This window comes from Emys orbicularis, chromosome 4 (genome assembly GCF_028017835.1).
Source record: "Emys orbicularis isolate rEmyOrb1 chromosome 4, rEmyOrb1.hap1, whole genome shotgun sequence".
In the NCBI taxonomy this organism is placed as follows: domain Eukaryota; kingdom Metazoa; phylum Chordata; order Testudines; family Emydidae; genus Emys; species Emys orbicularis.
In genome coordinates, this window is record NC_088686.1 from 151,199,978 (window position 1) to 151,226,659 (window position 26,682).

At 52.0% G+C, this 26,682-nt stretch overlaps 1 protein-coding gene across 1 annotated transcript; it reads right to left on the reverse strand.

Annotated features, from left to right (window-relative positions):
* Positions 1-776: 776 nt before the first annotated feature.
* Positions 777-5,617, reverse strand: BTBD18 (BTB domain containing 18). The gene is made up of 2 exons (XM_065403433.1): positions 5,491-5,617; positions 777-2,836 (listed from the first exon to the last, which is right to left on the reverse strand). The coding sequence occupies exons 1-2, from the start codon at positions 5,615-5,617 to the stop codon at positions 777-779; spliced, it is 2,187 nt and encodes a 728-aa protein (XP_065259505.1).
* Between the last annotated feature and the right edge of the window lie 21,065 nt (positions 5,618-26,682).

Below are 26,682 nucleotides of genomic sequence, written 5' to 3' on the forward strand. Positions count from 1 at the left end.
TGGGAGGTGGGAGTGTGAGCTGAGAGCACTGTTCGCATCACCTTTAAAAAGACTCTACAACACACAGGGGTGCTGACGACCACCCCCAATTGATACGTCCACCGTTTGATCCACGTTGGGCCCATTCATTCCCTTCTCTCGCTGCACCCACACAACTGCCTTGTACATCAACAAAATGTCCGTGGGTCTGAAAGTGGCTGTGACAGCAGGAAAGGCTGCTTCGACATGTGCAGCCCCTCAGCCCTCTGTCCCAGCACAGGTGGAGGCGGCGGGGGGGGGGCCTCCAGATGACTGGGAAGGGCTGTTCTCTTTCTACCCCTTGCCAGCCTCCTCCCCTCCAAACACAGGCTGCTCAGCAGAACTGAAGCAATGGTAAGATGATTCAACCACAGAGGTCAGCAGAGCTCCAACAAAGTAGTAGGTAACACTGGGCCCACCCCGTTCTCAGTCCTACTGCATCATCGAGCGACCAGTGCATTTCTTGTTTAAATCCCAGTGACATCCCTGTGTATGGCTCAGCCCCATCCCAGAATTAACGGGGGGGGGGGGGGGGAGATGCTGCACCTCCATCCTGGCTTCAACCCAGCTGTGCCCTCCAACTGATCCCTGTCCCCCCCTTGCAGAGCGGTGGGAGAGCTCCCCACTCCAACAACCTGATTCATTTTGTTACTAGCAGCTTCCCATAGTCAGTCTCAGCTATGACAGCTACACCTCAGTGGCCAGTTGGCTGTGATGGCTCCCATAAGCTAGACTCCCTCCCCCTCTGCTATAGACCACTAGTTCAGAATGTCCACCTCTTCATCAGACTCCGAGGAGGGGTCAGGCCTGACGCAGGTGCTGCCAGCAGGTACCAGGGCCTCCTCAGCGCCGGCCATGATGTCAATCTCGTCGCCCTCCGGACTGTCCAGGGGCTGATGGTCCAAAGGGCCATGCTTTGGGCGGCTTTGGGGCAGCCCCCAGGGTGCCTGAAACTGGGACCCTGTCTCCATCCCAGCAGCCTGGGTGGTGCAGAGTCCCTGCCCTTTCCCCGTGCTGCCTTCCGCAGGAACACGGGGCAGTGGGCCCGACGGAGCCTCCCTGCTGCCAGCTGCCAGTTGCAGATGCTGAAGAGTCTGGGGGCTGGCGGGTGCCAGGGGCACTGGGCTGCATGAGGTGGGGTGGTGACCGCTGGAGAGAGCCCTCCTGGGTGCAAGATGGCCACCTGCAAGCTGCCCCGGGGGATCCCCATCTGCAGTGCTAAGGGCGGAGTGACCACCCCCCACCTCCCATCCTGGCAGGGGGCCCTTCCCTGGGTCGTCCCACTCTGGCCACAGCTGCACCTCTGGGGGATGCCACTCCTCCCCTGCTGCAGCAGCACCCACGGGTGTTGTATTCGGCCCACGTGAGGGGCCCATGGAAGGGGCACAGCCTGCTGTCCCTCCTGGCCCAGCAGTGCCCAGACCCTCCACGCCACTGCCTGATAGCAGCAGGTCCAGCATCTGCTCCAGCGGGGCTGAGTCCCCAAACTCCTCATTCTCACTCAAGGGCTCCAATGCCGCCATGTCTAGCTCGTAAGGGTCCCTGCAGCCTCCTCTCCCATCTGAGGGCCCCTGTTCTACCATCACCTGCTCAGGAAGCGGCACAGCCTCCAGCCTTCCCGCCAGCAGCTCAGTGGAGCTGGCTGCCCGCGTCTCTGGCAGCTCTGGCCAGCGCGTAAAGTTGTGCGGTCTGGAGCTGGGCGGGGAAGCAACACGGGAGGTGCCTGTCTCTCCCATGGTCACTGGGGCTCCTTGGGGCTCCCTGGCTGGTGGCTCTTGTACCACCTCCCAGCAACTCCCGTTGACAACCTTCCTGAGCTTCACACTACCCACATGCCCCTTCTCTGGGGTAGTGTCTGAGCCAGAAGCCGATGCACTGGCGCTTCGCTTCCTGTTGCTGGTCTTTGGAGGCACAGGGAGGCTCCCAGCATGGCAAGAGGGGCTGGCCTGCTCTAGCCCACCTGCTTCATCCCAGCCTGGGGTCTTCTGCCGCCAGAGGCGCCGGATGGACATGGGGGTCTTGTCGGGTGCTGCAGTGGGGGGTGCCTTTGTGGCACAGGCATTGTGGGGAGGCGGCAGTTTCAGGCGGCTGAGCTTGATCTTCCTTGGCAGTGGTGAGCAGTCTGTGGTGCAACCCTTGCTGGGAAAGGCCTGCTCAGCGCTCCTCTCGCCCGGTGACCCTTCAGCCTTGCCCAGTGTGCTCCCCACACCGAGGCTCCTGTCTAAGCCCAAGGAGCGGCTCTTGGTTCTCACGTTCCCAGTCTCCACAGGAGCCACTGCACCCTGCATCCCCGGCTGGGCTCCCCCGTTCTGAGGTACTACAGCCGCCCAATACTTGGCGCTCTCCGCCTGACAGGTGGTGCTGCTGGCACGTACCCCACCATCACCTGGGGGCTTTGCCGTACGTTGCTTGCCTGCCACCAGGGGGTGGAATGTCCATGGGGTGGTGGGAGCCGGCGGACAGGCCTGCGGCACGACCCTAGCAGAGATAGGAGCCAGGCTGGGCGGCTGCAGGCACTTCCGGTTCAAGCGCCGACCCAGCACCTGTTTCACCAGCTTCCCGCCCTCCAGCTGCAGCGACTCCAGTTCTGCTACTTGGAACTGCCGGGCGGCAGCCAGGATATCCCGGGCCTCCTCCCGGGACACTTCCATCTCTGAGGTGTACAGGAAATCCACCAGCTTCCGCAGAGTCCCGATCTTCAGACCCCGCAGCTCCAGCACCACTTTGCACCCCTTGGAGGGCATTTGCCTCTCCAGGCACTCCATGAAGAAGGGACTGCAGGCCGAGAGAATGCAGCAGTGAGCCGGTACAGCCTCTCCTGCAAACAAAGGAGTGGACCATCAGTGTCATAGGTTAGCTGGGCTCTGCTACTGCATTAGCTATTACTACCCTGTTCCAACCCCTTTAACAATGGTGCTTTATTAGGTTTGGGTTGGCCTACTCTGTGCTGCTCCAGTCCCCAAATATGCATCCTCTCAAGAACCCTGCTCTGTGTGGGACTCGGCTCCTCTCTATTCGGTATTAATAAACCTCACTTATGCAAAAGGGCAGTTCACATTTTAACTACCCCAAAGCCCTAGTATCGCCAACCCACAAAAATTCAAAAATCAGGAGTTGGACCCCACCCCAAAAATCATGATATTGGCTTAAAATCGTTATTTTTATTTGCCTTCTGATTTCAGAACCTTTCGGGGGTCCTTGCTTCACTTTTTCAAGCTTTCTTCCACAAGCACAAGGAAGGCTAGAAACACACTTTAAAAAAAAAAATTAAAGCAAAGATTCTCTTCCTCTCTTCCAATTCCCGCAGCCGGGGCTATAAGAAAAGCACCAAATATTGCAAGACTCATGATAAAAATCACATGAGTTGGCAACACTTCATTATGGTTCCTGAGGCAGCTCTAACTCAGCCTGCTTATGCTGGGATTTGGTTTCATTCTTGTCTGAGGAGAGATCACATCTCCATGGCCCCCTCTCCAGCCTTTCTTCCCCGCCCCCGGCAAAGGAGGCCACTCCCCGAGTCACTTCTTAGTAGCAAAGACCGTGCTTCCATTTCATACTAGGCGGAGGGTAATTCAAGTGGATGCTTTTATTTCTGAGGTTCCTTCCACGGCTCCAGTTAACTGCATCGACAGCCAAATAAAACTAACAAACCCCACTCGAAATAAAATTAAGCTGTCTGCTTCCTTTAAAAAAACAAGCCACCCACACTTTTCTCCGTATCCCTTTTCTATCCCATGACACATGGTCCCTGAAGAGAAACTATGCAAGGGAGGCACCGTAAGGGTGGGGCTCTGGGGAGAGCATGCATAAGCTACTAGGGAGGCCTGGGTGGTTCAGCACTGGTCCTGGGGGTTGGGGGCAGGAGGAATACTGGATGAGATCGGTGTCCCAGGATTGTGCCTAAGAGGACAGACCTAGAGTGTCTGGACTCTGCCCAGACCCAGTGGGCTGGAAAGCATGTGGGGTCCAAAGATTTGGGTCCAATCCAGCAGTCTCGTGACTCTCCACAAAGGGGGGAGACAGATAGATCTGTGCCCTGGAGGAGCAGTGATTTTATTGAGAATGTATCCACTTTTCTGGGTGCCTCTCCTGCTGCCTTGAACCCAGCCAGCACCCCCAACCCAGCCTCTCCCTAGCACTGCTACTCAGGGCAGCTCGGAATACTGTAAGGATGGCCACCTTGGCTGCACCCGTCTTTGGTTCTTTAGGACGTCCAGCCAGGAAGTTGCTCCAAACCCTCCCCTCCAGAAGAGGTGGAGAACCATAGGGGAAGGTACAATGCTGCCAGAGTTTTCAGTATTTCAGACTTCAACCAGGATGTTATCTTAAAGGAGGGATTTTATTTTTCCATTTAATTTCCTCTTTCAAAAACCACCTAAGAAAGAGGACATTGAGCACTGGCACATCAAGGCAAATGTTATTTCAGCGAGAGACTGACAGGCATGTCTCTAGCTACAGAACAGCTGGTTTATGTGTCTCTGGAGTTCCATTCGGACACAGCCAAAGCTACCAGCCAGCAAGAAATAAAAGCTTCCTTCCATACAGAAACAAACAATATACAGTATGAGCAAGACAGTAAGATGCATGGCCATGTTCCCCAAACACACACACTCTCTCGTGTCCATAACTAGAGTCCTGGGTCTTGGTTCACACTCTATGTGCACCATCTGCTAAAAGTAAGATTCTGAAACAAAGGGCCAGGGAAGCATATGGAAGCCTCACTAATTCAAAGGATGCCACTCCCAAGACACCTCTTCTTAGCAGCAAAGACAGTACTTCCAATGAATATTAAAAAAATTAAACTTTGCAGAGCAGCGGGGACCTTGCTTATAGATGCAATGAGATAGGAGGCTGTTGCTTGAAACGTCCCCTCATCCAATAAAAGTTTAAACAGAATAACAAGACACTTACAAAATATTAGTGAGACAGTCGCCCCCACGCTTAACAAATCAGGAAGCTTCAAGATTAGTTTGATTAATGAGTCAGAGACTTTCACAGACTAAAATATGCTCAAGTTGTCAGCTGAACATGAAGCAGCTGAGGGCAAAGTTCATATAAAATGGTCTCACAATGCTCCAATCAAGGATGTACACTTAATTTCCATATGTCTGCTGACAGATATCTGGCGCCATGTAGGAAGGCTGCTATTTGCAAAACCTCTTTGGAAGTACTTCCACTTTTGTGCAGACCTTTTTCTACTTATGATTCCCAAACATAATCAAGCCCATCAGTGCCACCGATCACACAAGGCCGCATCAGTATCACGGTCCCCAATGATACAACAGCCACTGCAAACAGCAAAGCTAAGGGCTGAGCGTACGTATAGTACCCTTTATGTTAAAATGTAACTACATACTCATGTATAATTAATATTCTATGGAAATGTACATCAAATCACATCATTAAGAGCACGGGCAAGGTGACAATTCAGCAGATACAAGAAAGGTGGGTACCAATCCCCTTTCAGGTTACCTTCTGCCTGCAGGATGACATCACAGAATACATCTGCCCTCTGCTGGCGATGGAGCTGCAGGAACGCCATGCGCAGGAGGCGGGAGTTCCGATAGAGAATCTTAGAACCGGCCACAGGGGAGCACATGTCAGCAGAGCCTCCCGCTCGTTACCAGACACCAGATTCCCTGCAAACGGAACACAGTCGGCTCTAGCTAGCAGAGCTCCCTTGGTGGATTTGGTACTCCTAAAAGTGAAAGACTGGAGGCAGGAAGTGAGCCTGTGCAAGCTTCTGCCAAACCATCTCCCCCTGGAAGGGCAGTGACTGTTGTAAACTATTTTATTCCTGGCTCAATGATAAATTGGGAGGGAGTCAGTGAAGAGCCACAAGGATGATTAAGGGATTGGAAAAATACACCTTAGAGTGAATGACTCAAGGAGCAAAATCTATTTATCTTAACAAAGAGAAGGTTTAAGGATGATTGGATCACAGGTTATGAGAACTACCTGGGGACCAAAAATCTGATAATTGAGGGCTCTTCAATCTAGCAAAGATCTGATAAGTTCCAATGGCTGGAAGTTGACGCTAGCCAAATTCAGACTGGAAATAAGGTGGACAATTTTAACAGTGAGGGTAATTAACCATTGGTACAACTTACTACGCCTTGTGATGGATTCTCTACCACTGGCAATTTTTCATTCAAGATGGGATGTTTTTCTAAAAGATCTGTTTTGGTTTAAACAGGAATTAATTCAGGGAAATTCTCTGGCCTGTGTTATACAGGAGCTCAGACCAGATTATCACAATGGTCCCTGCTAGCCTTGGGATCTATGTATTATCCATGTGCTACTTTCCCTGAGGTAGTGTTGATATATTTAACTAGCAGGGGGCACGGAGCAGAGACTCTCACAGAAAAGAGTATTGAATGGTACCGAAATATATTTTTTCCATAATTCAGTACACAGCCTGTCACCTCTGGGTCACTGGCCCCCAGCCAGCCAGCTCAGGGGATTGGGGAAACAGATAGGGAGTCAGTCACCAATGGGCACTGGTTCCAATCCAGCTCAGGGTTGAGGGAACTGGATAGCTCACAGACTGCCACGTGGAGTCTCTCACCCCCCTTCGGCGAGGAAGTGGATGACTTGGCTTGGGGAATTAGCGAATGGGATAGAGAACTTCCTCTCTAGAGCGGATTCCAAACCAGCCCCAGGTTGGGGCAGGGAACAGCTGGCTTCAGAGCATCAGGGAACGGGACAGGGAGAATGGCTCCACCATTGCAATGCTCAATTGTCTCAACAGACTGGCTAGTAGGATATGGACCTTTCCCTATACGGCCTCATCTACACTCCGAATTGCAGGCAATTCTCCCACCATTTGTCTAACGCCACCGCTGCTCCACTGGCCCTAGCAATGGTGGGAGCACTAAGGTCAGCCACCATCATGACTCTGTTCTGAAGTAAGTCAGATGACTCGGGTAAAAACGCAAGCAGGTCTACAATAATGTCCCTGCTGCTGCCACCACTGCTTGACCAACAGTGCAGATACAGCCTAGGCCACGAGGACAGAGGAGACCCAGTTCAATTCCCTGCTTTACCACAGACACCTGGTGTGACCTTGGTAAATCACTTAGCTTTTCTGTGCATCAGTTCCCCATCGATACAATGGGGACAACTGCGCTGCCCAGCTTCACATGGGTGTTGTGAGAACAAATACTTTAAAGGTGCTCAGATACTAGAGTGATGGAGTCTGTGTAATTAACTAAGGCCTTGACTACAAGGGAAAGTTTTCTGCTGTATCCTAAGGTGTGAATTTAAACCAGCATAGTTATACCAATTATATAATTACAACTGATGCACACATGGGCACTTTAAGGGCTGCTCTACAGTTTTTGTACATGGCAGGGATGTGGTTTTTTTTAACTGGCAGCGTTATACCGAGACAATACCTAGCGTGGATGGAGTTCTCCCTGCATAGCTAATTCCCTTTCCCATACAGGAATAGCTATAAGCACTTTTATACTGGTATACTAATAGGTAGTCTTATACAGGGCTTTTCATCAGTAGATCTCAAAGGAGGTCAGTATCATTAACCCCATTTTACAGATGGGGAAACTGAGACATGGAGGGGTGAAACGACTTGTCCAAGGTCACCCAGCAGGCTAGTGGCAGAACCAGGAATAGAACCCAGATTTCTCAAGTTTCAGTCCAGTGCTCTCTCCACTAGGCATAAATGCAGCCACACAAGGGGTGTGTATCGCTTTAACTATACCAGTAGTGTTAAACGGATACTTGTGTGTGTGGACAATGGCTTATTCTGGGGCGAGGGTGGCCTTTGTTCAGTTTAGCTTATGTTGTTTAGGAAGGTGTTCCTGCTTAAACGAAAAAAAAAAAGTCACTTTTATACAGGAATAAGAGTCTACACAGGGCACATCATCAATATAACTGTATCAGTATAACTGGCAAGACTTTCCCACATAGACAAGCCCTGGATAGATAGATATTGTAGGCAGGGCGAACCATCCATAAGCATCCATTTTTGCTGGTTCAGCTTTCCCTGGTCTCAAAACAGGGATAAGCTCTACCCATACAAACTATCTATCCTCGGTAGTCACACGGCGCCCATCGCAGCAATATCTGATTGCTTCACAATCTTTATTTAATTTCCTGTGAGGTTATCCCATTGTACAGATGGGAAACTGAGGCAAAAATGAGGCTGAGGCTACACCTAAAAACTTAGGTAGACCTAGCTATGTCGCTCAGAGATATAAAAAATTCACACCCCTGAGATATAGTTAAGCCAATTTAAGAATTTTTCCATCAACCTACCTACCGCCTCTTGAGGAAGTGCATTTACTACAGCAGGGGTCGGCAACCTTTCAGAAGTGGTGTGCCTAGTCTTCATTTATTCACTCTAATTTAAGGTTTCACATGCCAGTAATATATTTTAACGTTTTTAGAAGGTCTCTTTCTATAAGTCTATAATAGAAAACGAAACTATTGTTGTATGTAAAGTAAATAAGGTTTTAAAAATGTTTAAGAAGCTTCATTTAAAATTAAATTAAAATTCAGAGCCCCCTGGACCGGTGGCCAGGACCCGGGCAGCGTGAGCGCCACCAAAAATCAGCTCACGTGCCGCCTTTGGCACGCGTGCCATAGGTTGCCTACCGATGTACTACAGTGATGAAAAAACCCCTTCTGTTGCTGTAGTAAGCATCTACACTACAGCGGCGCAGCTGTGCTGCGGTATCACTTGTAGTGTAAACAAAGCCTAAGTCACTTGCCCAAGGTCACACAGGGGGGTTGTGGCTAAGCAGGGAATTCAACCTGGGTCTCCTGAGTGTCCTAACCACTAGAGCATCCTTCCTCTCATGGCTTTACCAGTGCAGCTACCCCCATGTCTGTAATTGGAGCAAATCTCTAACTAGTCCTAAGCTCCCCTCACATTTTAGTGTCAGACACCTTCAGTGCTGAGATGTAATTAGACACTGGTTTGTTACCACCAACCCCTGCTTGTTTTCTTTTGGGGATAAATTGCCCCACCCAGATCCCCACCCCCTTTCTGTTGCTGAGGAAGGGAGCAACAGTAATGGGGTACCTGTTATTTAGGTTAACGGAGTGTGCACAGGGATGTTGGAAAGCTGGGGGCTACCAAACACTAGGAATCTTAAGAGCCACCCGGGTGTGGTGGCAGCATTGAGGATGGGAGCCAGCCAGAGACGGGACAGGTGCTGCCAAGACACAGATAAGAAACATGGACGTTTCAGCATAAGAGGCCAAAGGATCCCGACATTCTTTTGGCCACAGACCCCTCCCTCCCCTCTCCAAATACACAACACACTGCTCAGAGAGTTGCAACCCATGCAAGGGGCTTCCCCTCACAACCATTCCCTGCTACTCCAAAAAGATCCACATTCCTTCTCCATTCCAGTATACCACCCAGCTCCTGCATTGAAGGGGGTCCATTCCCTCTTCATTATTGGCCCACACACGCTAAGGGAGCTCAATTCCCCCCACAGCTGCCTCTCATACAGAAGGGAGGACTCCATTCCCCCATAGTCGCCCCCTCACACACATACTAAGGAGAGCTCCATTTCCCCTCACAGCCCCCCCCCTCACATACTAAGGGGGGGCTCCCTTCCCCCACCAGTCCCCCCCACTAAGGGGGGCTCCATTTCCCTCCCCCAACTGAGACATGCTCTATTCCCTGCACCCCAATCATCTGCCTCCTGAACGGTGCCCACCGACCCCTCTCTGCAGCCCTCCTTTACTGATACTGCTACTGCTGCTGCTGCAAACTCCAGCTCCTGCAAGACTCAGCACGAGCCCCTCCCTAGCGCCTGCACGCGCGCCACGCCTCCGATGGAACCTTCCCCGGGAAGGGACGTGGCTCCTCCTCCCCGCCGAGCCCAGTAACAGCCCTTTCATTGGCCAGACCCTCCAGCCAATCACAGTGGAGGAGGTGTTTTGGCGGGAGGAGTTCGAAGGGAGCCGTTGCCCCTGAGGAGAATGGCGGGTGGGAGGGGGGAGTTTGCTGGATCTCAACCCTGTGAGCCGGGGAGCTCCAGGCACCACCCAGATCCCAGCCCCTGCCAGTCAGTGCCCACCCTGGCCACCAAAACCACATGTCCCCAGTCCCCTGAAGCCAAATGGGGACTCCCTGCTCCAGGCCAGCCCCAACCCACCAGAGCTTGGGTGTTTCACTTAAAGACTCAGCTCCTGGAGTCCCGTGATTTTTTCAAGACTCTCAGTTCGCATTTCATTTCTAGCCCTTACGATTGTGCACAAATGCTCGAAAATGTGACACCCACTTGCAAGGGCTCAGACATCTAAAAGCAGAGAAAATGAACCCAAACTGTGTGGATTTAAAATCTACAACTCAGGATTTTTAGGCCAGTCTTATGATTTTGGACACCCTGACTCATGGCGTTTGAACGCTTGGGGCTTATGATGCTGCAGACCCAGAGCCCAGTCACTGGTCCTGGCCAGTCAGTGCCCACCCTGGCCACCACCACCATGTCAATAGCACAAGGGGGATCCCTGAGCCATCCCAATCACTGGGCCTGTCAGGTTCACACCCTCTGGGACACCTGGCATTGGTCACTGTCGGTAGACAGGATACTGGGCTGGATGGACCTTTGGTCTGACCCAATATGGCCATTCTTATGTTCTTATGCCTGCCTGGCAGCGTCCACCCTGGCCATCACCGCCATGTCAATAGCACAAGGGGGATCCCTGACTCATCCCAATGACTGGGCCTGCCTGGCAGCGCCCACTCTGGCCATCATCACCATGTCAATAGCACAATCAAGCACATGGGGAATTCCTTGCCCCTGTCCCAAAACTTAATCGCTGGACCTGTTCCATCAGTGCCCATACAGAAGGAGCACAACATTCCCCTTACAGACCCGCAGCCCCCCGCACTTGCTGAGCATGGCTCTATTTGTGACTCTGACAAGATGGGTCATTGAGTTGCCAGGCGTCTGATTTTCGACTGGAACAATCGGTCAAAAAGGGACCCTGGTGGCTCCGGTCAGCACTGCTGACTGGTCTGTTAAAAGTCCTGGAAGTGGCCAGCATGTCTGGCCCCTAGGCACAGGGGCGGGCAGGAAGCTCCGTGCACTGCCCCCACCTTGAACGCCAGCTCCGCAGCTCCCATTGGCCGGGAACCACAGCCAATGGGAGCAGGGCCGGTGCAAGGATATTTTGCGCCCTAGGCAAAACTTCCACCTTGTGCCCCCCTCCCCCTCCTCTCCCCCCGGAGCATCGCCTAGTGGTTACACCGGCCCTGAATGGGAGCTGTAGGGGTGGCGCCTATGGGCACAGGAAGCATGCACCGCGCTGAGCCCCCTGGCCCCTCTGCCTAGGGGCCAGACATGCTAGCCGCTTCCAGGAGCAGGGTGGAGCCAGGGCAGGTAGGGAGCCTGCCTTAGCCCAATTGCACCACTGACCGGGAGCTGCCTGAGGTAAGCGCCGCCCAGCCAGAGCCCGCACCCTGAATCCCCTCCCGCACCTCAACCCCTACCCCGGCCCTGAGCCCCCTCACGCACCCAAACTCCCTCCCAGAGCCTGCACCCCTTCCTATACCCCAGCTCCCTGCTTCAGCCCAGAGCCCCCTCCTGCACCCTGAACCCCTAATTTCTGGCCTGACCCCAGAGCCCACACCCCCAGCTGGAGCCCTCACCTCCTCCCACACCCCAAACCTCTGCCCCATCCCAGTGAAAGTGAGTGGGGGGGGGACTGGAATAAGTGGGGGGAGCCTCAGAGAAGGGGTGGGGCAGGGGCATTGCAGCGGGGCAGGGCAAGGGTGTTTGGTTTTGCGCAATTAGAAAGTTGGCAACCCTATGGGTCAGGAATCTCGAGTTGGGTCCTCCCACTGCCTGACTCTGGGCCCATTTCTCACTCCAGGTCGGCGGGGGAGAGAGAGGAAACATGGCTTTAAGATTTAAACCACATTTGCACCTCCCAGTATTCTGGGCTTCTCCAGCCCCCAATATAAATTAGAGTTGCCTCAGGGCTGTTCTGATTCACAGTCAACCTGCCCATGGTCTCCTAGGGACTGTGAACAGATGAGAATAATGAGACACGAGCCAGAACCTGTATTTTCTGGCATAAAGCCATTCCACAAACTATATACCAATGCCTTACACTGGGGTTATTTTCACCTATAAGGCAACAATTATAATGTAGCCCCAAATTAAGTGAGATTGGCTAGTTTTGAGGGAGGGGAAGTCAGGGTAGTGTTAAAGGTGACATAGTTGTTATAGCACCGGACTAGAACTCTGAAGACCTCGGTCCCATTTCTAACTCTGGCATTGCCCTGCTGGGGGACTATGGGCAAATCATGTCCCCTCTATGTGCCTCAGTTTCCCCATCTGCAAAATGGGAATAAAAATATTGCCCTTCTTTGTAAAGAACTTTGAGATCTACTCATGACAAGCACTACAGAAGGGCTAGATATTAGTTGTTATCATTTCACTGCTAAAACACTAGTTCCAGTCTGTCCCAGATTAACTTTCAGCAGGATTTAGCCTCCTATGTGACTTTTGATAGCTTCCTACTATCAAAAGCTGTCAGGAGCTTTTGATAGTAGGAAGTAGGAATTAGGCTCCTAAGTCACTTATTATTATTATTATTATTATTATTATTATTATTATTATTGTACAATGGCTGTAATTAAGATTCCCCTGAATCTTTTCTCATCACTCTATGAAATAAGAATTGTCTCTCTTTGCATGTGTCTAGATTTAAGAAGTTCTGTTCCAGTGTAACTGCTGAGGGCTGCTAGAATAGATACTCTGTATGCCACCTAGCCCAGTGCCACACTTGGAAACCATTTTGTCGATGGCAATGGACAGCAAACCAGTTATATTGCTGCATTCACCCATCTTGGGAATGGTCCCAGGGTGAGGCATGGTTGATTTCTCTGCTTTGTTTTATATAGCACAGAGCTGCACACTGTTGCCACTCAAGCAGTAGTACTAGATGTCGTAATGAATAATATGGTTAGTCAGGAAAGGGATCGCTAAGAGCCCAATGGAACTGATCTGACACCATCTATTTCCTAGGGCACACCCTTACAATTGGTCCTCCACCTCCAAGCAGCTCAAGTTCCCTCATTTTTGTCTGCATAATGTAGTGGTCATATCATAATCAGACAGATCATCACAATCAAAATAGAGATTAAAAGCATATATGCATCTTTCTGTGTGCTCCCTGTAGCCACGTGGCACAAATGTTTTGGAGGCCTGAGGCTCTGTAGACTCATGTGCTGACAAAGATGTGCTGTTGTCCACACATGGAGGTTGAAGTCTCTCGGAACCAAAAGTGTAGAGGACATAATTACCAAAGCAGATACCATGCTCTGCATTTCTTCTCATTCACGCTATTGCTCATCTTCATGGTCCTGTAGGCCAGTGAGCCAGAAGGCCAGGGTTAAAGACTGGAACCTAGAGTTAGCAGACTGTTCTCATTGCATTAACTCCTTGTAGCCTACAGGGCCACATCTTGGGAAATGCACCTCCTATGTGGCACAGTTCACAAACATTCCTTTTCCTCTGCTTAGATATTCTGTGGCAGTGTAAAGATGAAAGACCATGAGTGTATTCTTAGCAGAGGTTTTGAGTTATATTGTCCAGACATTCTGTGGGACATGGCACCATGAAGATGACTGTATCACATGAAAAATGTTCTACACATCTTATGATGGTTACTAAGACAGGAAGTCCATCAACTGCTGTGGAGAAACAGTAGGAGTACATCTCATGTTACTCTGTTTGTGAAGTGGTCAGGGCTCTAAAGTAGGGTGACCATCCATCCCTAATTGGGTGGGACAGTCCTAAAATGTACATTTCAAGGCCTGGTCCTGGGCTGAATGACTCCAGGATGGCATTTGTCCTGGATTCCCTGTGGCGCCACTCCACATCTGCCCAAAGCTCAGGGGCGGTGCCAGCCTCTTCTCAGTAGGGGATGGTGAGCGCTGAAGTGGGCCTTAGCCCCTCCTCACCACCTGGCCCCGCCCCCTGCTCCTCCTCTTCCCCCCGAGGCCTTGCCCCTGGCCAGGTCAGAAGCCGGAGCCGGGCACTCAGGGAGCCTGGGATACATGGGGAGCTCCAGACCCTCCACCCGCCATGGATGGCAGGCCAGGGGGGACAGGGCCAGGGGCTGCTCTTGGGCAGGGTCCAGGGCTCTCCACAGCAGCCTGGTCTCCCTGGGCGGCTCTTACCACTGCCCAGCTCTCGCTTCCGGCCTGGTCAAGGGGTGGGGCCACAGAGGGGGGCGGGGCTCCTGCATGTGTCCCGTTTTTGCATTTTGAAAAGGTGGTCACTCTATTCCCAAGTCAAAAATCCTCCCTGGAATCCCTTCTGGGTAGGTTGGCAGACTGGGCCACTTTGGAATCAGATTCATTATCAACTTTGTGCCCTGCTGGAAAGTGACTTAGAGCAGCCTCTTAACATGTCAGTTTCACATGTCCCCCTTTTAGGTGACAAAAGCCTCCACTGAAATCCTGGGTGCAAAACAAATGGTGGACCCTTTGGTTGAAGGGGTCTTTGAAATTTCCAACGATATGCAGTTCTAATTCTCCTTATCCCAAAACCCGGGGGATAATGCCTGCTAAACAACAGAAGCAATAGTCAAGGTGTGAACTACACCTCCCCTCTCTCTCTTCTATTGTGTTATCTTCCAGGCCTAGAGGGGTTATTAACATTATTATGCAGCCTCAAAAACAATGGCTTCTCTGGAGACAAGACACTTCCTCTCTTTTTTATTGTTTAAACTGTTGTCTTTACTCTCTCTTAGAACCTTGATTTTTCCAGCAATGGTCTCTTTGTTCTTTATCACTAGACTCCCCCATCCTGCTGCTGGAGAAGGAAGGAGATTGCAGAAGGAGGGGGTTCCTCAGCCTCTCCATTCTTAGAATATTTCAATTTTTTATTTCTCAGACTCCCTTCCTCTGTTACAAAGGGAAGAGTGAGGGCTGGGGAGAAGGACGGGGATGGGAATCAGACCCATGGGTAGGGGGGCCTGGAAAGAGGAAGAGGAGTTGAATGAAAAAGGGGCTGCATTATAGTGGAGTGGAACAGAAAGGGGAAGAGATTTCTGTCAGTCCTGCAGTCAGTTGGGCATTTGAGCTAAAGGTGTGTGAAAGTTTAATAGAAACTTGAGGGCCCATATAAGCAGCTACTACAATCTGATTGTCAGATTTCAAAGGGTTAGTACAGACAAGTCTGTGTACTAAGAAAACCGAGGTACAGCAGGCGGTGGCACTGGTAGTTCTGTAGGTGGCACTCTTCCCTCTGAGACTGAGTCAATATTGGCCCTATGCTTCAATACAGGGATTGGGGCTGCTGAGCTGCTGGAAGTGTGGTCTTTCTGGTAAGACATGAAGGTAGTGTTTTTTGTTTTCGTTGTTTTTGTGGATACAGACTAACACGGCTACCCCTCTGATACTTGACAAGGTAGTGGTGTTGACTTTGGTGTTCTAGCAAAATTCCAGCTCAGAGTGGCAATGTTGGTCTGGAGTTTAGCAGAGAGGACTTTTGTGATGCTGCTGGACAGGTCTTTTAACCTCTCTGTGCCACAGTTTCTTTATCTGCAAAATGAAAATAATATTACACACCGTACAGCACCTTGAAAGGTGCTACAGAAGTGCAAAGTTATTATTATTATTATGTATTAGTACTTTCATCTTCCTAAATCCCCCCTGCCCTCTTGAGGGGATACAGGATTCTTCTTCACTTCCTGTCCTAAACTGTTATATAGCTTTGCTCTGTTGCCTTGCTCCCTTCCAGAGGTGTCTGCATTTCAGTGGTGATGAATAATGCTATGTAAATGTAAAATTGTATTAATTGTTATTAAATAGTATTACTACAAAAAGATGTAAAATTTCCCCATGATACTAACCACATTTCTTCCAACATTTCCAGACTGCAGTGGGATGGTAGTTGTCTGCCATGATGATAGTTCTCTGAAAACATATGCTCAATGTGTTGCGACAGCCAAAAAAGCTATCAGAATATTAGGAACCACTAGGAAAAGGATAGATAATAAGACAGAAAATATCATAATGCCACTATATAAATTCATGGTACGCCCACACCTTGAATACTGCATGCAGTTTTGGTCACCTCATCCCAAAAATAAAGACATATTAGAATTGAAAATGATATATAGAAAGGCAATGAAAATGATTAGGGATATGGAACAGCTTCCCTGTGAAAACAGATTAAAAGACTGGGACTGTTCAGCCTAGAAAAGAGACAGCTAAGGGGGGGATATGTTAGGGACTATACAATTATGAAAGGTAGGGAAAAAGTGGATAGGGAAGTGTTAGTTTCCCCTTCATGTAACATAAGAACTAGGGGCTACCCAATAAAATTAATAGGCAGCAAGTTTAAAATAATCAAAGGCAGGGCCAGCTCCAGCTTTTTTGCCGCCCAAGCAGCGAAGAGAAGAAAAAAAAGAAGCACTTCGGCGGCTATTCTACCGCGCCGCTTCATTCTTCGGCGGCAATTCGGTGGCTGGTCCTTCCCTCCGAGAGGGACTGAGGGACCCGCCGCTGAATTGTCGCCGAAGACCCGGACGTGCCGCCCCTTTCCGTTGGCCGCCCCAAGCACCTGCTTCCTGCGCTGGTGCCTGGAGCCGGCCCTGATCATAAGGCAGTACTTCACACAACACACAGTCAACCTGTGGAACTTGTTACCAGGGGATGTTGTGAAGGCCAAAAGTATAACTGGGTTCAAAAAAGAATTAAATAAGTTATGGAGGACAGGTCCACCAATGGCTATTAACCAAGATGGTTAGGAATGCAAGCCCATGCTCTGGGTGTCCCTAAATCTTTGACTACTGGAAGCTGAGACCAGATGGGGATAGATCAATTGAAATTGCCCTGTTCTGTTCATTCTCTCTGAAGCATCTGGCATGGGCCACTGTCGGAAGACAGGATACTAGGCTAGATAGACCCTTGTCTGACCCAGTGCGGCCATTCTTATGTTCTTACGATGCTTTAAATGGTGGCACAATCTACTGCTGTAAGAACCAAGGACAGAAAGGGGTACAGTGCTATGCTCTATCTGACTGAAAATAAGCTTGAACTGCTCGGAATCCCATTTAGGCAGTGACAGAACACTATGAAATGATAGAAGGTAGAAATAGAAAAGACCTATAGGTCCCATCCAATCCATGGGCCCAATTCAAATGCCATCATTGAATTTACTCCTATTGACGTAAATGAGTTTTAGATAAAGCTCCATCTCACAGCCAGTACAGGATTGTTCCCTATAGTACATTTTGTAGGGTTTCGTCCTGTCCACTGTTGCTTTAAAGGATAAATAAATTAAGATTGTGCCATCTTTTGCTTATGTTCTATAAAGAAGGCCTAAAAAAAAAAAAAAAAAAAGACGAGAGGGATCTGCTTTTTCTTTACCTTAGAAATTCTTAAAACCCCAAGACTTCTCTTCCCTATTTTTGCTGGAGGACTCCTTGGAAGAGAATTGGAGTGTGAGCTTCCACATATTGGTAGAAATGGAGGGGGTAGAGGTATGCCAAAATGGTCAGAAAGAAAAATGTTCTCCCAACGGTTTGGTGTTTGAATTACGTGACAACAACAACAAACAAACAAACACCAAAGGGCCAGACTTGCAGCTGGTGCAAAGCAATGTGGATCCATTGACTTAAATCAAGCTGATTTAGACACACTGAGAATCAGGCCCAAAGGCTTTTAAAATAGTAGGATTGCAAATTATTCTAATTATTTATAGATTCCTGTATTCACGTAATTCAAACACCAAACAGTTGGGAGAACATTTTTCTTTCTGACCATTTTGGCATACCTCTACCCCCCTCCATTTCTGTATTTATTTACACAGCACCTCCAAAGTGTGCTAAGTGCTCAAAGGGTAGGTCTCAAAACTGATGTCATTTTTCTTAACAATGACCATCAGGGTGAGTAAATGGCCTGTTTTTTTAAACCTCAGTGATAGAGATGTCAGGGTCCTGCAGGCAGGGCCGGCTCCAGGCACCAGGCAACCAAGCACATGCTTGGGGCGGCACCTGGTAAGGGGCGGCCAATCTTGGGGTGGCGGGGGGAGCGGCGCGGCGCGGCATTCCGCGGGGGGGGGGGGGGCTCCAGCGGCGCGGTGCTCGGCGGGCGGGGGCGGGCTCCGGCGGCGCGGCACTCGGCGGGAGGGCGGCACGGGGCGTGGCGCTCGGGGGGGGGCGGGCTCCAGCGGTGCGGCGCTCGGCGGGGGGGGCGGCGCGGGGCGCGGCGCTCGGGGGGGGTTCTGGCGGTGCGGCGCTCGGCGGGGGGGGGCTCGGGGGGGCGGCGCTTTTTTTTGCTGCTTGGGGCAGCAAAAAAGTTAGAGCCGGCCCTGCCTGCAGGTTGACTTCCTGTGAAGGAGAAATCAGTAATGCAGAGTCCTGATATGTATCTTAGTGTAGCTTGTTTATTTACACTATATACACAAGTCCTGAATCAGATGTGGCCACAAATGGCATGTAGGCAAACTCCTCTTTCAGAGATCTTAGCACAAACACCAATGCCCATGTCTTAGGCAGGCACTCTGCTCCCAGGATTGACTCTAGTTATAAGGCAGAGAGAAAACACTGTTGCTGTTTGCAACAGTTCACCTGAAAAGAAAAGAGCATCACAAAATGAACAAAATTACAGCATTTCTTCAAAGACTCTACACTGCTCCCATGCAAAGAAAATGAACTGGTAAGATTCTCGGTAACAGTGCCATCTGGTGATACCCGCCATAACAGGTGCTTACTATTATGTTAACTTTGCATGTTATGGACCCCTGACTGACCCTCTCATTTCTCTACCTCAGAGATTCTGAACCAGGGGCTCAGGGGGGCTGCGAGCAGGATTCAGGCGGTCTTCCAAAATAAATCAGAGAGCAATGCTGGCGTTAGACTTGCTGGGGCTCAGGGCGGAAAGTCAAAGCCCGAGCCCGGCCATGCCGGGCCGGAGCCCAAGCAACTTAGCTTCGCAGGGCACCCTGTGAGTTGGGGTCTTGGGCAATTGCCCTGCTTTGCTACCCCCAATGTTGCCCCTGGCTTTTGATCTACTGGATATACAGAAAAACAGTTGTGGCACAGGTGGGCCATGGAGTTTTTACAGAATGTTGGGGTGGCCTCAGAAAGAAAAGGGTTGGGAACCCCTGCTCTACCTTGTTCGGGCAGAAGCTCCACCCAGATGGAGTCTAACATCATTACAGGGTGCTGGGGCCAACTAGAGGAGCAACAGCTCCTGTGCAGCAGTCCTAAGGCACTGGAGGTGGGGAGAAATGAGGGCACACCTCCCTCTCCTAAGGAAAGGCATGGGGCGGGGCGGGAGTGTGTGTGGCCAGGAGCACCTGTCCTCCCCCACCACCAAGGGATTTAGAGTAAATTGGAGGAGCAGGGGGGAAAATATCCTTCCCCTCTGAATGGGACCCACAACTTGAGGTGGGGGGAGGGAGGAGCATTTGTTATCCCCTGCTCCCCCGCATGAGAAATTGGAAGTGAGGTGGAGAAGCCTCCTGCCAAGCAAGATGGACGGGTGGATAGCACTGCATGGGAGGGCTGTACTAAACCAGTCACTGATGTGTTGTTCCCTGCACTCTCCCTCTTGTTTTTTTTCCTGTGAAAGGTGTAATGATGAAACAAAAGCCAGCCACTGTTTACAGACAACGACCCCAGAGACCACTCTTTCTGTGAGTGCTGTCAGAGGGGATGGGGGGACATCCGCAATGCGCCCAATCTTCATTCCAGAACGAGCTCAAGCTCTGAGGGCTGACTGGGCACCAGGTCCAGGAATCTTGGTCCTATTTCCACTTGTAGCTCGCAGCTTGATGTGAAGGGCAGTGATGCCCAGCTCCTTGCTGCTGCAGAGCTAACAATGGCCGGCTGCACTCCCCTCTCGGTAGCCCTTTGATTTGGTGCTGGAAGAAAAGAAGGAGGAGAAGGGTGTTCTTAATTCCCCTCCATAGTGGGATGGGGAGGAATTTACAGGCTCCAAGGCCCAGATCCTCATGGAAGTTTGTGAATCTGCAGCAGATCGGAGTGTTGATTTCATAATCTCACTGTAGGGAGGTTTTTCCAGATAATCGTCCTAGATGCTTCCTTTTTTAATGTCATCCCATTCCCCTTTGCTATCCCCCTGTGTACCTCCCTCTTTCTCTCCCTCATTGGGGATTACTCTCTTCAAATGTTTGCAGGCTGTTATTGTTATCACTTACTCCTTGCTTAACCAAGCTATACATATTTATCTCTTTAATCTTTCCCCATAAATCAGTCTCCTCTTCATTCCTCATCTCCTCCGGCTTGTCAATATCTTTCTGGTAACATGGTGCTCAGAACAGAATACATTCACCCCTGATTCTTGGAATCCGGCAGACTTGGAACCAGAGGGTGGGGGACAAAGTGGCTTTATGTCACCTTTATGTCTAGATTCTGAGGCCAGCTGGGAAGAGGGGCAGGGTATGGCATTGAGCTATGCAGACTCTACATCACTTGGGATTCCCCCTAGGCTTGGGGAATTCCTAGGCAGCTATTTAATCCAGTATTACAACCCCTTTGTGCTGTGGACCCAAGAATCAGCTCCAATATTCCAGATGTGGTTACACCCACGTCCACAGATAAGGCTGTCACCTTCCTGTCTTGTGAGGTGATGTACTCAGCCACAAATCACTCCAGCTTCTTTTCCTTCCAGCTCATGTCTCCCCTTCATTGCGTATTAGACTTCTTCTTTGAGTGTTTGTTCATGTCGATTCCAATCAGGTGTGTGCGCGTCGCGTGCACGGTCGTCGGAAACTTTTTCCCTTAGCAGCCCACGTCGGGTCGGCTAGGGAGCCCCCTGGAGTGGCACCCTCATGGTGCTCAATATATGACCCTGCCAATCCGACCCCCCTTCAGTTCCTTTTTACCGTCTGTGGCGGCGTTGGAACTGTGTTTTGCTTGCTTGCAAGTGTTCCCTTAGGCTATTACCTAGTCCTACCCAGTTTTTGTTTTAGTAGTTAGTTTATTGTTACCTGTAGTTAGTATAGACTTGGTGAGTGGGATCATTTCTCCCGTCACCCCGCCTTGGGCTTCGGCGCATGCCTCAAGCCCAAGTATTTAAATCTTGCGGTGTATTCAGAAAGCCTATGCCCCATAGTGATCCCCACAACTCGAGCCTGAGGTGTCTAGGGAGGTGCATCAGTGTGAGTGCTGCAAGATTGTAAGGCTTTCAAGCCCAGAACTAGAAAGGAACGCGACTTCCGTTTAAAGCAGTTGTTAATGGAAACCGCACTCCGTCCAGCAGCACCTGACTGCCAAGGCCTGGGCCTGAGCTCAGGGTGGAGCGCCCCTGTGTTGGTCCACGAATCGGTACCGAGGAAGGACTCTGGTGCGAGAGACCCTCGGTACCGAAGATCCCCGGCACCACAGAAGGCGGACAGAGGGTGCTCTTCTCAGAGAGCGAGACCATCAGGGGAGGCTTTGCTGCTCCAGAGGAAGGACTCAGCTTCCAAGCAGCAAGAGCTCGTGCCGTCAACTCTGGTGCCCCAGTCGGCACCGTTGAGCTCGGCACTCAGTGACTCTCTGGCAGGGCAGTGCCTGGTGGAGGCGTTGGAGCCCCCCTCCACCCACGACACTTTCGAGGCTGCCAAGGAGCTTATAGAAATTACTGTGCCTCAGCCCCTTACTGTTAGAGAGAAGCCTCCGGCACCACCTAGACCGGTGCTGTCTAGAGGCAAGCCCGCGATGATGAGACTCCTCGCCGCCAGACCAGCACCGTTCCTGGCACTGTTCCCGGTCTCCATCACCGCAACACTCCCTGGCACCGGCCTCGGTACAAGATTGCCCGGGGCCAGGAGCGCAATGATCTATGTGTCTGGCACCGAGGGGTCGGCACTGTTCGCGAACACCCTTGCTGGGCTGGCACCGAGACACAGCACCGGAGCACAGCAGCCATTGTCCGGCACCGGTCTCGGTCGTGGGACAGCCGGCGCCGATCCTCAACACGATCATCACAGCACCGATCCCTGACTTCTTCTTCACGGCACCGACCGCCGGCTCAGGGGTTATCGGCACTGGGATCCTCGGAATCTGAGGTCGACTCCTATTACTTGAGGTGCAGTAGACATAGGTCAGATAAGCGCCCAGGGGCGGCTCTAGGCACCAGCAAAGCAAGCACGTGCTTGGGGCAGCCCATTTGTAGGGGCGGCAGGGATCCAGCATGGGAACTGAGAACCAACAGGGGGTCCTGGGAGCTGTAGTTCCTTGGTTAGCTCCCTGCCTATAGAGCCAGCCCTGGAGCAGGGAAAGAACTACATTTCCCAGCATTCCCTTGGCCACTACCAACAGGAAAGAGGGGGAGGGAGTGTGGAAGCTGAGACCTCATGCTGCAGCCTGCCGTGAATGGAGACCTGCACTGTGAAGGGTAGGGATACCATATTTTAACATTCAAAAAATAGGACACTTCATGGGGAGGGAGGGTAGCCCCACCCTGCCACCATCCACTCCCTCCGTCTGCCCCGCACAGAAACCCCAACCCATCCAACCCCCCTGCTCCCTGTCCCCTGATCACCCCCTCCCGGGACCCCTGCCCCAACTGCCCCCCAAGACCCCACCCCCTATCTAAGCCCCACTGATCCTTGTCCCCTGATTGCCCCCTCCCGGGACCCCACCCCCTATCTAAGCCTCCCTTCTCCTTGTCCCCAACTGCCCCCTCCTGAGACCCCCCCCAACTTCCCCCCTAGGACCCCACCCCCTACCTGTCCCTGGGACTCCCATGCCTATCCAACTGCTGCCTGTCCCCTGACTGCCCCCCCGAACCCCTGACCCATCCAACCCCCCCTGCTCCCTGTCCCTTGACTGCCCCCCTGGAACCCCCTACCCCTTCTCCAACCCCCCAGCCCCCTTACCGTGCCACTCAGACCATACATGCTGCCGTGCTCCCCTGCGGAGCCACAGCCCCCCCCCCCCCCCCCCCGCACTTGCCTTCCAGATTTGAACACCTCAAAATTCAGGAGTGCTCAAGATCAGTTTGGGCAGCTGTTACTTCATTTCTCCCAAATCAAATATACTGATCCACTGTAACTTGCTGTAGGAAAAGTAGGATAAAATTGAGCAAGAAATGCTTCCCAGTGGTTATTAGGACTGGAATTGCTATTTTCAACAGCCATTGCCTTTTTTGTTTGTTTGTTTGTTTAAAAGGAAGACAGTGATATTGCATTGGCAAATTCCCCATAGAAACAAAGAATGGAACAAAAAAATAATAAAGGCACCTCAACTTTTCCTCATTTATGTAGGACAGTCTTATAATATGCATCCAGATATCCTCCAATCACACAAGCTGAAAATTGTTCCACTTTACTGCAGTTCTGTAACCATATGGGAACCAATGCTGTCTGTGTTCTGTGCACATCTAAAATTCCTGCTGAATGACCTGCCCTGGGAGCGAGTTATCAGTGACCCAGGGCTGCGGCGGAAGGAGGGTGCGGGGGGGGGGGGGAGAGAGCCCAGGGCTGGGGCAGCAGGAGGTGTGTGTGTGTGGCAATGGTGGGGGGGGTAGAGGGGAGCCCAGACCTGGGGCAGCAGGGTGTGTGTGTGTGTGGGGGGAGAGCCCAGGGCTGGGGCGGCAGGGGGGTGCGGGTGGGGGGGTGAGAGCCCAGGGCTGGGGCGGCAGGGGGGTGCGGGTCAGGGGGGGAGAGCCCAGGGCTGGGGCAGCAGGGGGGTGTGGGTGGTGGGGGAGAGCCCAGGGTTGGGGCAGCAGAGGGGTGCGGTGAGGAGCACAGGGCTGGGACGGGGGGCAGCCAAATTTTTTTTTGCTTGCGGCGGCAAAAAACCTAGAGCCAGCCCTGTAAGCGCCGGACACACGTACAGTTTCCCTGGCAGCCACAGTGGCTGCCTGCCATACAATGGCCCTTTTGGACCCCTTAGGCTTACCATCAGGCCCAGGGTACCCCTTCGAGGGTTTCTAGGTTGATGGCATCGGGACGTCACCTTTCCCAGTCACCAATGGATAGACCTGCCCCTCGGGTTACAGAAGCAACCCTCTCCAGACTGCCCCCTCATACTACTGAGGAGACAGCGGAACCGGCTCCAGACCCACCTGTAGCCCAGGTCACATCCGACTGTGTCGAACCACTGGACAAGTCCAATGCAATCCAGGAGTAACCCGAGCAGATAGAGGGCCACGAGGACCCTGTACCCCGACTCGCTTCCTTGTCATCCTTGCCTGATGAGGCGGCGGCAGGAGCGTCAGCTTCAGTCCTCTGCCCATTGACCACAGGGCGCTCCAGGACCTGCTCCGCCACATTGCCCGTAACATAGGCCTACAGGCGCAGGAAGTCATTGAGTCAGAGGATCCGATGGTGGACATTCTCTCCCCAGAAGGTCCTTCCAGAGTGGCGTTGCCAGTCATTAAAACCAGGGCAGGCTCTGGCTTTCTGGCCGCCCCAAGCAAAACAAAAAAACAAAAACCTGCGGCGCGGCTGGAGCAAGGGTGCAGGGGGACTCCCTGCCCTGCAGATGTGCCCCGGCTAGCGGGGGGAGAGAGAGAAGGGGGGCGGCCAGGGCTTCAGTGGGGCGCTGCCACGCGGCCCCTCCCACCGTGCCCCCTGCCGGGAGGGCTCCGCACCGCTCCGGTCGGCTGGGAGGGAAGGATGTGGGCTGTCCTGCCGGGCTTGCTGCAGGGCGTTCCCGTCCTCCGCGCCGCCGCCCCCTACAGGGCGGCCGGAGCGGCACAAAAAAAAAAAAGCGGCCGTGCCGCCCTAGGATTGGGCGGAATGCCGCCTCGAACAATCTGCCGCCCCAAGCACCAGCTTGCTCGGCTGGTGCCTGGAGCCGGCCCTGATTAAAACTATTCACAACAATTATAATACCCTGTGGCAGACTCCAGCCTCCATTCTGCCCACCGCCAGAGGTATAGAGAGAAAGTACTTTGTTCCCTCCAAGGGATATGAGTTTTTATTCTCCCACCCACACCCTTGCACCCTGGTGGTCCCAGTGATGAATGAGAAGGAGCACAAGGGGCAGCAGGCACCGGCACCCAAGACTAAAGAGGTCAAATGTATGGACCTCTTTGGCAGGAAAGTGTATGCTGCGGGGGGCCTACAACTGAGGATAGCCAACCAACAAGCTATCCTCAGTAGGTATAACTTTAACTCTTGGGACTCTATGTCCAATACAAGGAGTTGCTCCCCACTGAGTCAAAGGCAGACTTCTCAGCTATAGTCGAGGAGGGGAAGGCAGTGGCCAGGACATCCCTGCAGGCCTCCCTTGACTCGTCTGACTCTGCAGCACGTACCATCTCCTCTGGGGTGGTCATGAGGAGAACTGCCAGTCTCCAAGCTTCTGGGCTTCCCCCGGAAGTTCAACAGACCCTGCAGGACCTTCCCTTTGAAGGCTCAGGGCTGTTTTCGGACCAGACAAACTCAAGGCTTCACAACTTCACAAAGACTTGAGGGCAACTATGAAATCTCGGGGGATGCACACTCCTGCTACCCAGAGAAAGCCCTTCAAGCCTCAACCCCAACAGTAGCAGATGCAATACCAGCCCCGCCCGAGGCAGGATACATACCGCCATAGGGGCAGGAACAATAGGGGTAGACCTTCTAACCCTCCCTCAGGCCAAGGGCAGGGCCCGACCAAGCCATCGTTGGGATCCAAGCAAGGATTTTGAAGGGATGCCCAAGGACAGCATACCAGCCACTATACCGGATCCTTCCCCCCGCTTTCTGAACTGTCTATCTCACTTCTACCATGCATGGTCCTATATAGCATCGGATTGCTGGGTTCTTCGCATGGTAGAAGTGGGATATTCTCTCCAATTCTGCTCCTCCCCTCCCTCCCAACTCCCTCGCCCGTCCCTCTTCAGGGACCCCTCTCACAAGCAACTCCTTATCCAGGAGGTGCAATCGCTCCTCACCATAGGGGCAGTGGAGGAGGTTTCTCAGGAGCTAAGGGGCAAGGGATTCTACTCCCATTATTTCCAAATCCCCAAGGCAAAGGGGGGGTCTCAGACCAATCTGAGATCTGCGAGGACTCAACCAGTTCATGGTATGGTTGAAGTTCCGCATGGTCTCCCTGAGCACAATTATTCCTTCCCTGGATCCGGGGGACTGGTATGCCGCCCTCGACATGAAAGACGCATACTTTCATATAGCCATTTGGCTGGCCCACAGACGTTTCCTGAGGTTTGTTGTCAACTGCATACACTATCAGTTCACGGTGCTCCCATTTGGTTTATCAACAGCCCCCCGGGTGTTCACCAAGTGCATGTCCGTGGTCACGGCCTTTCTCCGCAAGAGGCAGGTACAGGTGTATCCCTGCCTCGATGACTGGCTACTGCGGGGGCGCTCCAGGGAGCAGATGGAGTCCCAGGGTCTGGTTAGTCAGAGAGACCCTGCCAGAGACTAGGTCTCCTCAATGTGGACAAGTTGAAGTTGTCACTGACCCAACTAATAGAATTCATTGGGGCGGTGCTGGACTCAGTTCAGGCAAGAATCATACTACCAGAATCCAGATTCCAAACACTGTCAGGCATCATTCAGACTCTCAGATGATACCCCACCACAACCATGAGGACATGCCTCAGTCTCCGTGGACACATGGCAGCATGCACCTATGTGGTCAGGCATGCCAGGCTGAGGCTCAGACCACTCCAGGCATGGCTTGCCTCAGCTTATCACCCAGGTCGAGACACTTTGGACTCGGTAGTAACAGTACCGGTGTGAGTCTTAGATA